At 40.3% G+C, this 11,990-nt stretch overlaps 1 protein-coding gene across 2 annotated transcripts in view; it reads right to left on the bottom strand.

Annotated features, from left to right (window-relative positions):
* Positions 1–4,037, bottom strand: part of col24a1 (collagen type XXIV alpha 1) — a 153,356-nt gene extending 149,319 nt beyond the window's left edge. For both annotated transcript variants that reach the window (XM_077218635.1, XM_077218634.1), the window contains exon 1: positions 3,787–4,037. In XM_077218635.1, coding sequence (XP_077074750.1) covers positions 3,787–3,842 — 56 coding nt within the window. In that variant the 5' untranslated portion in view covers positions 3,843–4,037. The remainder of the gene's footprint in view (positions 1–3,786) is intronic.
* Positions 4,038–11,990: the final 7,953 nt, after the last annotated feature.

Genomic DNA, 11,990 nt, shown 5'->3' on the forward strand with positions numbered 1-11,990 from the left:
CCAGGTAGTCGTGACATATGAATTCAGAAAGATTCAAATGGAAAACTCAGAATTCGGGGGAAATTAAAACGGATTTCATATGGCCCTTGTTGTAACTGCTGATTTGATTGGTCAGCCTGATTACTTGGTCAAACGTATATGTTTTCCCACAGTTCTCTGCGAGAGAACAGCAAACGCAGGGTGCCGCTCGAGAGGATGGTGTGACATTCCACAGTCGAAGAAAACAAAACAAAACACAGCGGAAGAAAGAAACAGAGGAGGCTGAATCTAAACAAGAGTTGGAGGCGACTTTGTCTATGCGGTTAAAACAGCAACTGTATGATTTACAGGACGCCTTATTCTTGAACATCTCAAATTGGTCTTAAGAATCCAGAACATTATGATCTAACCAAAGCAATCATTGTAAAATTGTACTTGCACTTCTATACCTCTATTTTATGCTTTGGCTTTAGGATCGGCTTTACAGCTTTACATATCAGGAAGTCACTCACAAATTTACAGTAACGCTTCTCTTCTACTGTACGTATACTGTATATAACGATATGGTGAATGCTAGCATAGCACATATGAACTAATGGACACGTCTGAATACTGACTCTTTCTTTGAATCTAGTTTTGATCTGGTTCCAGATGTGTAGTGACACTGAATGAATGCATTAAACGTGCTCCAACACTCATCTACCAAATGCAAACTATGCATGAATAAGTAGCGGTAATGACAACAACAGTATTTTTAAGACCAAATCAAACCAATTATCCAAAGCAACCATTGTAAAGTTTTACTTGCACTTCTGCTGCTTTGGCTTTAGCATCAGCTTTACAACTTTACAAATCAGGAAGTCACTCAGAGATGTCTCAGCCAATGGGCTTGTGTGGGTGTGGCTAATGCAGATCGCTCTGATTCCCACCGCTTGCATAATTCCGGCTCGTATCAGTCGGTGCCAGAGCGAAGGCCGTGTTCTCAGCACACAGAGCAGATGCTGGCGTAGTGGAGGTCGCTCGCTCACTGATCCACTGCCAGCATTCGATCCTGTTGGCGTTGGTTTCTCACACCTGCAGCCAGAAAGTGACTCCATTACTAAAGCGCTGCTCTGCTCATGCTGGTCTATGCCGATGAAGAACGACAGGCACACAAAACAACACTGTCAAACTCCCTTTCTCTTTGTCTACACAAGCAAGTGGAACTGAAGTATCTGCACTTTCTAGTTCAGTAATAGAAAACGTAATAAACTCAGAGCAACACAACAAATAAAGTCCTTTCCGTGGTCATTGTTACAAAATAAATCCCGTCAGGATGATACCAAACCCTTCATATCGGGGTCCTAAATCACCCTGCTAGGGTTTATTTTCACATTTCTCTTCTACTGTACGTATACTGTATATAACGATATGGTGAATGCTAGCATAGCACATAGGAACTAATGGACACGTCGGAATACTGACTCTTTCTTTGAATCTAGTTTTGATCTGGTTCCAGATGTGTAGTGACACTGAATGAATGCATTAAACGTGCTCCAACACTCATCTACCAAATGCAAACTATGCATGAATAAGTAACGGTAATGACAAAAATAAGACCAAATCAAACCAATTACATTGGGTTCAAGCTCATGAAAGTCATTTTTAGTTGTCAGATCAGGGTTTGGACAATTTTTGTCCAAAGAATTGGTTTCCGATATAATTAATGAATGCATTAAACGTGCATCAATCCTCATTTAACAAATGCAAACTACGCATGAACAAGTGACTGCGGTAATGAAAAAAATAGTACTTTTTATGAACGAATAAAACCAATTGCATTGGTTTCAAGCTTATAAAAGTCATTTTTAGCTATCAAACCAGGGTTCACACACTTTTTGTACAATGATTTGGTTCCTGGTTGGAGGATGAATGAATGTATTGACATGCATCAACGCTCATTAAATAAACAAGTAATTGCGGTAATGACAAAAATAGTATTTATTGTGACCGAATTGTTCAAGCTCATTACAGTCATTTTAGTTGTCAAGTCACAGTTTGCATACTTTTTGTCCAATGAATGGTTACAGATTGGACGCTTATTTAACAAATGCAAACTATTCATTAATGTGAGTGCGGTAATATCAAAAATGGTATTTATTATGATCAAATCAAACAGACTACATTGGGTTTAAGCTCATGAAAGTAATTTTTAGATGTCTAGACAAGGTTTGCTCACTTTTTGACCAATTCATTGGATCCAGGTTAGAGGATGAATGAGTGCATTAAACATGTGCATCAACGCTCATCCAGCAAATGCAAACTATGCATGAATAACCAACTGCAGTAATGACAAAAAAGTATTTATTATGACCAAATTATTCAAGCTCATTAAAGTAATTTTTAGACACAGTCTGCACACTTTTTGTACAATGAATTGGTTCTAGATTGGAGGATATGCAACAACATTGAATGAATACATTAAATGTGCATCAACACACACTTAACAAATGCAAACTATGCATGAACTGCAGTAATGACAAAAAAGTATTTATTATGACCGAATTGTTCAAGCTCATTAAAGTCATTATTAGTCATCAAGTCACAGTTTGCACACTTTTTGCCCAATGAATTGTTTCCATATTGGATGGTCATTTAACAAAAGCAAACTATGCATTAATAAGTGACTACGGTAATGTCAAAAATGGTATTTATTATGACCAAATCAAACAGATTGCATTGGGTTCAAGCTCATGACAGTTGTTTTCGGAGTTTTCCAGCTATTAATGATAAGACATGAATAGACATAAACAATTATACTGAATATAGCATGCAAACGTCTCCAATACGACCCTCAACAGAATGATGTTGATTAAATGTTTTAGAAATGCATGCTGGTTAAATATTTCCATTACTTATTTCTCCTGATATTTCCAGATTTTCCAAGAACAAAGCAACCCGGTCAGGTACTGTAGAAACACCTTCAGAAAGGCAAAGTTCATCTAAACATGAACTTCATTCCGAACCTGTGTGACTTACTTTCTTCTGAGGAAATCAAAAACACTAAGGTCCAAAACCCTGAGACATGCTTCAAAACATCTTATTCCACAGAAGAAACAAAGTCATGCAGGTTTGGAATGACATGAGGGCGAGTAAATGATAACAGAACAATCATTTTTGCGTGGAAACACATTTTTACAGTGCAAAAAAAAAGCCACTAAACAACATTTAACTTGATACTTGACGTAATATGATAAGCAAGATCGCAGTCAGGTGCATGTGTGGATTTGTTGGGATTTCACTAAGCCTGGTCCAGATGTTAGAGGTCAATGCTCATCTCCATGAGGAATGTTGCTGCTCTTGTGTGTCGGGTTGGAGACCTGAACTAACAGCGCACAGTAAAAACCACTCGTACTTCACTGTCACTTCAGCCAATTCTACACTTTAGGAAACAGACAGCCAGTTACAGAGGAAAAAATGCAAACAAATAAACCAGTAAATCACAAAGCCTCCTCATCTGGTGCAGATTTGCTACAAAGGCAGGAGGAATTTAACCCCGGATCAACATATGGAAAATTCAGCAGCAGACTGATCTGTGATCATTATTAAGTCTATGTCATAACTTAATCTGGTGTCAGTAAAGTTGGAGTTCAAAACTATGGTTTGCACAAAACCTCAGAACACTATCTAGGAAAGTCTGTCTCACGCCAATAAATACAACGCATCTGTTTTCGTGTTCTCTCCTGATTTTACTTTAAAATGATGTGAAGCTCACGGCGGTTCTCCTGAAGCGCTCGAGATTAAGAGTTAGTTTAGTTAGTTACTCACGTTGTAGTTGTGGGAGAAACTTGTCCACTCCTTGTCCGTTGAGCTCCTAAATGCATTTGTATGCATTTGTCCAAGCAGCAGTTTTCAAAGCGAAAACAGAATTGCACAGCAGAAGACACCACCGGCTCATGAGACCAGATCCAGCCTGATCACATCACAGTCCGTGCCCGTGTCCGCGCATGGAGAGCTTCAGTTCTGCGGTCAGACCTCGGACACCGAGCGCGCTGCTGGAGGAGGACAGGGGGTTATTGAGAGAGCAGATCAGAAGATCCGTATTAAACCTGACTCTGAGAGAGTGAGAGAGAGAGAGAGAGAGAGAGAGAGAGAGAGAGAGAGAGAGAGAGAGAGAGAGAGAGAGAGAGAGAGAGAGAGAGTCGCTCCGGGCTCTATGTGTCTGGACTCGCTCGGCTCGGCGCATCTCCAGCTCGGTGTTGTATTTCACTCATTATACTGTGTGACATCATCCATACTATCTGTCCGGTCATTTATTTAAAATAAATAACTAATTATTGAAGAAATATCAAAACAAATAATACAAATACAATATTTCAAATGCTAGGGGGAGGTATGGGTAAACAGTAGCCTAAATACTTTGAGTGTACAAGCTTTTTGTTTCTTCAAAGAGACATATTGACTCATAATGCTTCACTTCATTTTTAAATGCAATAAAACAAGGGGTTTTCCCTGAAAATGTACATTTATGAATGTAAAATTTAGCCATTAAAATAAGATCGGTCCTTCATTTTTTATTGAAGAAGTATATAAAAAAACAGTACAAATACAATACATTTCAAATGCAGTTCATAAACTGTTCTTAAACAGTTAAATAGGGATAGTGTGTACATGCTTGTAAAATTCTAATAGCTTTTTTTGTTTCTTCGAGGGCAATACTGACTCAATAATGCTTCACTTCATTTTTAGATGCAATAAAACATGGGGTTTTCCCTGAAAATGTACATTTATGAATGTGTAATGTAGCCATCAAAATCTGTCCGTCATCTATATCGCAGATCGGCCTGAAAGACGTCAAATACAGAATATCAAACGACTAATTAACAAATCACTTTAATCAGACAAAAAAATGACCACGAACAACAATAGCGTAAAAATAAATTATTTCATTCTGGTTGTCTTCTGTACAGTATTTATTATTGTTGTTGTGCAGAATTATTCTTTATTATTTGCCACAAAACTGATCTGATATAGGCTATATTTGGCCTGGCCTTATTTACATAGTTGGTCAATGTTATTACAAAAAAAAGTTAGTCATAGCCAGAAACATGTATCGCCATCAATTCCTATTTGAATACTAATAATTATGATTTATAAAAACGTTTTTGTAAGAGGTCTCTTCTGCATTTATTTGATCAAAAACAGAGCAAAAAGTAGCATACTATTGTGAATTATTATTACTATAATTTAAAATAACTGTTTTTAAACGAATCGTTCTAATAAATGACTCAAGGATTGACTCATTCACTTCTGCTTTGTCCTTGAATGAATCGGCCGTTTTGAACGAATCGTTTGACTGAATGATTCAATGACTCATTAGGAAATTATTTGCCGCCACCTATTGGCAGTTTTAGTATTATTCTGGAATTTATAGATTGGTGGTTTTTACAGCCGTAGGCTGCACAATGCTGTGACATTTTCAAGTTAAATTCATAGATTTGTTAGTGTCAGTGATAAACAGTGTCATGCTAACAGTTGTAAGATGGCCGACGTGTCTGGTCGAATGTGTTATCTATATCTATGGTTCTGATTCCTCAGTCTTGACCATCAGATCCTGAAGTGTCATTATCAGAACACAAGCGCTCATGCACTATGACATTTGACCTTCTGTTTGACCTCACTGCAACCCAGAACGTTACTGGATTTAGCCTGAACACAAAAATAGTGAACTAGCCTACTTATTCAGCTTCACACACGTTTCAATCACTGACATGTTGAAAATTGGTATACAGGGCTGTTCACACCAATTAACAAGTGTTCATGCAACTAAAAAAAATAAAGGTCAATAGAAGGAGCACAGCAGAATGAAAAGTATCTCAAGATGCATTTCTAAATATTGACCTTTTGAGGAAGGTTTACTTGTTCATCTCTCAATCGTACTGCATTGCATTATGTTTCAAATCTACAGAGCTTTGATCATAAAACTAAGCTATTAAATATCATCCTACTATTATTGGTACATATTGATATTTATATGCATTTTATGTCGGCTCTGCTATACTGCATCTATTGCGATCTCAAAATTCTGGCCAGTTGATGATACCTAGAATATCTAAATCGACTGCTGGCGGTAGATCCTTTTCCTATTTAGCGCCGAAACTTTGGAACAATCTTCCTAACATTGTCCGGGAAGGATGGTGTCTACGCTAATATTAGTCTCTCTGTTTATCCTGAGGTTTACCGCAGTCCGCCGGATCCAGTCCGTATCCGGATCTGATGTAGGACCTGCGGCTGGACACGACGACAACGCATCCCTGAAGTGTCACTAGTCTCTCCGCTGTGAAGGCCTCCTTCCCTTCACCTCTGTACTGATAAACGTTGTCGGGATAATTCTGATTCACGTGGCAACACGGAAGCGATTAAAAAATTCTCAGAGCCACCAGGCACTGTTTTATGCAAATGAGCGGCCGGATCGCATTAAACGTTTTCTGTTAGAACGGTGTGTGTTAGCGGCCTCTCAGTTAATAACTAATGATCGTTATGACGGAAGTGAATCAATCAAAACCAACTTTTGCTGGACAATAACTTTATTCTAGATCTGCTGTAAAGCCAAAACAATCTCTGTTACTTTAATTTCCTCTTATAACTGTAAAGCTGCTTTGAAACAGTCCATATTGTTAAAAGCGCTGTATAAATGAAGGTGACTTGACTTGACTACTGCAGTATCTCATTGATTTATGTTACTAACATCAGAATTTCGTATAGCATCTGCACCCTATTATCACTCAGTTTGGGCCTCTGAATAAAACTAAAATCAAAACTGAACAGCAATTACAAAACAGGTCTGTAGACTGAACATGCTTTATCAAATTACACCTGATTTAAGTGGTGACTGTGTTTTTTTGTGCTGGCTGTCACAATCAGTTTTGTTAACAGGATAATGGGTCTCAAACGAGTGTTTTAGTTTCATCCAGCAAAATGACCCATTAACCCAGGGCAAACTCGCGCCAGTGAAGCGCAGATCATCATATGTTGTGTTTGGGTTAAAGCAGCACACGGGAGAGCGCCAGGTTTCCGGGTTCAAATCCCAGCTGGCGATCGTCTGATGTCCCAAAATGGCAGCAAAGCAAAAACACAACTCAAGTCTGAGCATCTAAAAACTGTTGCAGTGCTGCATTCAAACCCTAAACCTTCCCGTACGGATCACTGCTGGTGGGAGACGGGAAACCAGACTTCCTCCCGGGAGGAAAGTAATGGATTGAGCGTGTGCAGAAGCGTGTACTGATGACAAACCCAGAATCCTCTGCATCACCATCACACCAAAAACCTGGGGAAGTCTTCTTAGGAAAGAAGTTAAAGTCAGCATGAAAGTGAAGTTGTGCTGGTCTTTTCTTCCCTATTGACGTATTTCTGAGTGAAACGCTTCTCGAACAAGAACAAATGTGGGCGGGGATTGATTTTGTCCATGGGGAATTGATTGGATGGTTGTGGTTTGCTATTGGCTGATCTCATGTGAGTGACAGGTGCCCCGTCCTCGTCATCAGAGAAGAGAAGAGATGCAGTAAGACAAAGTTATTCTGATTGAAGATTACCAGGAACATTAATTTAAAACGATAATGATGTGCACCGATAAATAATATAGAATACATTCCATTAAAATATATAAATTGTCTATTTTGATCTCATGGTGACTAAGATAAGCTCGTAATTACGTGCAATTCTCAAAAACGTTTGCCAACATTTTATTTAAAACATCTTTTTTTTCCTTGGAGAAGAAAATGATATCTGATTGTACAGTGATTCTTGCCAAACAATCAGTTAAAAACCTTTGGTTTAAGCCCTTTTTTCAGCAGGTAAAACAAAGAGTTAAACCTAACACACAACGTATCACAGCTTCTGTTAATGTTAATAATAAATAATGCTGATGTACACTGACTGTTGTTTTACGACCACTTCCAATGAAGTTGTATTACCATTTGTAATTGGCACATTAACTGGCTTTTGTAAGCAATTATGTGCTGTAAAATAACATGCAGTTCAAGGGAATAAACAACCTCTCTAGGGCTGATAAGAAATCGAAGGAGCTGGAACTCTGCCTCGTTAATAGTTAATACTCTGCGGTTAAATAGTTTTGTGTGTGTGTGTGTGTGTGTGTTTAAAGATCTGTGAGCAGTTTTCACCCAAAGCACAACTAAGGCTGTTAGTATCGCAAACAAACACTTATACAAACAAGAGTTCAGCTCTTCTTTAGAATAACACAAACTTCTCCAGGACCTGAGCCTAGACACGACCACAACGCATGATGTAGTCAGCCGGATCCGGGCCGTATCCAGATCAGATGGAGGACCTGCGCCTAGACACGACCACAACGCATGATGTAGTCAGCCGAATCCGGGCCGTATCCAGATCAGATGGAGGACCTGCGCCTAGACACGACCACAACGCATGATGTAGTCAGCCGAATCCGGGCCGTATCCAGATCAGATGGAGGACCTGCGCCTAGACACGACCACAATGCATGATGTAATCAGCCGGATCCAGGCCGTATTTCAGATCAGATGGAGGACCTGCGCCTAGACACGACCACAACGCATGATGTAGTCAGCCGGATCCAGGCCGTATTTAAGATCAGATGGTGGACCTGCGCCTAGACACGACCACAATGCACGATGTAGTCAGCCGGATCCGTGCCCTATTCAGATCAGATGGAGGACCTGCGCCTAGACACGACCACAACGCATGATGTAGTCAGCCGGATCCGGGCCGTATCCAGATCAGATGGAGGACCTGCGCCTAGACACGACCACAATGCATGATGTAATCAGCCGGATCCGGGCCGTATTTCAGATCAGATGGAGGACCTGCGCCTAAACACGACCACAACGTATGATGTAGTCAGCCGGATCCGGGCCATATCCAGATCAGATGGTGGACCTGTGGCTAGACACGACCAAAACGCATGATGTAATCAGCCAGATCCGGGCCGTATCCAGATCAGATGGAGGACCGGCGCCTAGACACGAACACAACGCAGCCTTGAATGTCAGCAGAAATTGTGTCAACTAGACTCTCCCCTGTGAAGGCCTCATTGACACGACAGCCAGTGGCAGAGATTCTCAGCAAAGACCAAAAGAGCCAGACAGGTCCTCTGCACTGACCCTATGATCAGCTTCGGCTCCATACCGGCATGATGAATCCAAGCTAAAGTTACTGGAGGAATTTTTGAATGCTACCGATCCCGATCTGAATTCTGACTTGTAATGCAGCCTGATCATAATTAGATCATAATCATACACTGTTCGTTTGTTAGCCAGAGGAGAACTGAGCGACTGAGCCTGGGTTCTCCCAAGGGTTTTTTCTCCATTCTGTCACTGATGGAGTTTGGGTTCTTGCCACTGTTGCCTTTGGCTTGCTTAGTCTGGGACACTTAATATTCAACAATATTATTGATCTGACTGTACTGACGCAGCTGTATGAGAACTGAACTGAGCTGAACGATGACATCACTGATTTCTGCAGAACTGCTTTATAGATGAAATGAACTGAATCAACACTGGACTGAGCTCAGATGAACAACAGCTGAAATGCATAATTTTCCGGTTATCACTGTAAAGCTGCTTTGAAACAATCTGTAAGCACTATATAAATAAAGGTTCCTTGACCCAAAAATGAACATTGCATCTTCATTACTCACCCTCATGGCGTTCCTACGTGACTTTCTTTCCTCTTCTTTTGTGTTCTGCAGAGAATGAAAAAACTCATACAGGTCATCGTTAACAAACTAAATCTATTAAAAGCATCTCTGCTAATTGAAATTAAGCTGAAATAAAATATTATTCTGTGATTTTTTGCTTTCTGAAAGGACAGAAATGACCTGCCTCTGGAAACTTTGCACATGGTCGAGTGTTTCGTGTTTTTTTAGAGTGTGCTGCCTTACTGACGTAAACATCTCAAAAGTGCCTGTTCCTTTGAACTCAAAGTGGAATAATAAAGGTCCTATTCATAATGACCCCAGATGTGTAATAATGAGTCCGTCATGGATGCTGCTATGGAATGACACACTGAAGCCATTACTGTCCGGGCTCTCCTGCTGTACCCAGACTTTCTGTCCATCGGGAACATATGGGGATCCCGGCGCTGGGTTTCCATCACAGATCCGATCTGGAGCTCCAGTAATGGTGTTGTTTGGAAGAAAGCATATGATACTGGTAAACATTGAGGAACATGCTGGAATTATGTGAAGAACTCTGTAACACTTTACAATAAGTTCCCATTTGATTTGCATAATGCCCACCTTTGGTGTTGATTGGCTGAACAGCGTCTCTTAGCCCCGCCCTCAAACTGTAGTTTATCTGAGACTGGAAGAGTTTGGTTCGTGTTGTTCATGTTGAGAAGACGCTGTTTTCTGCTGTCAAAGCAAATCCACTTTGATGAGATTGATACGGTAAAACACACGCCATCGTTACTGATCGTATAACCGTGATCAAGAGCTGAGATTCAGATATGATAATGAGCGTTTGGTTTCTGACCAATCACAGTAGACTGTGTCATCTGACCAATCACAAAAGACTGTGTCATCTGACCAATCACAGTAGACTGGGTCATCTGAACCAATCACAGTAGACTGGGTCATCTGACCAATCACAGTAGACTGGGTCATCCGACCAATCACAGTAGACTGGGTCATCTGACCAATCACAGAAGACTGGGTCAATCTGACCAATCACAGTAGACTGGGTCATCTGACCAATCACAGTAGACTGGGTCATCTGACCCAATCACAGTAGACTGGGTCATCTGACCAATCACAGTAGACTGGGTCACCTGGCTAATCACAGTAGACTGGGTCATCTGGCCAGTCACAGTAGACTGGGTCATCTGGCTAATCACAGTAGACTGGGTCATCTGGCCAATCACAGTAGACTGGGTCCTCTGACCAATCAGAGCAGAGTAGACATTCAGAAAGGAGGTGTTCAGAGAGAGTTGTTCTCGAGTATTTGACAAAAAAGCTGATGTGCGATGTATATTATGAGAAAATTAAAGTGTTTTTGACCTTGGATGCATGTAAACCTGTTGTAGGAGAAAACTATGGAAAATTAGGAACCTTTAAAATATCATAATGAGGCACTTTACTGAAAGCTAATGTTACCAAGAACTCTGTTGGAAAATTGGTTTCTAGCTGGTTTATGCTGGTCTGTGTTCCAAAACCCATCTGGCAGATTAAATAAAATTTTCCAACAGCAAAAGCTTGATGCAAGCAGAATTAAGCATGATGTTTGTTTACATGTCATGATTATATATCGCAGTGATGTGAGTAATGAGTCCAGTGCTGTTCTCCTTCAGGTCTGTTCTTCACATAACTGCACCATGATGAGAACTGCAGAGGGCCAACTTCCTCTGAGCAAGAGGTGTCTCAGCAAAACCCGTTTCCTTTCGTTACAGTTTGAGACGGCGTACATCCCGACTCATCCCAGTACGCTGAAAGAGACGAGGAGAGAGATGAAGAGATACAGATGAAAGAGAAATTGGATAAAAACTGATTTTTGAACATTTACTCACCCTATTTATCGTTTCAAACTCGTATGACTTTCTATCTTCTGTGAAAAATGTTGAACACAATGTCTAACGCTGCTTATTTTCGTACATTGCAAGTGAGCTTCAGAAAGCGCCATAAAAGTATCAAAAAGCACTATACGTGTATTGTTAGGGTTAGACAATAAAAAAGTTGTGTTTGTGCTAATTACACACACAAGAATTAAACAGATCAAACTATGGTGATCTATGTGAGAACAAACCCTGAGTCAGACTTACATAAACCGCAGATGTTTCTCGCTGACGTTGCACAAGACATTGTTTTTTGTGTAATTAGCTCTTTTGAAATGATTACTGAATGAAGAAATGTGTTTGTTTAGAGATGTTTCAGATTAAATGTCTTCAGTCTGATCAAAGAATGAGTCATATATTGCACTGCACATCTTGCCAAATATAGTGGCACATCCGAAGCCTGGATGCAAGCCGAACGTAGCCCCGCC

Source organism: Siphateles boraxobius, unplaced genomic scaffold (assembly GCF_051911475.1).
Source record: "Siphateles boraxobius isolate OS27281-9 unplaced genomic scaffold, OSU_SipBor_1 77, whole genome shotgun sequence".
Lineage (NCBI taxonomy): Eukaryota > Metazoa > Chordata > Actinopteri > Cypriniformes > Leuciscidae > Siphateles > Siphateles boraxobius.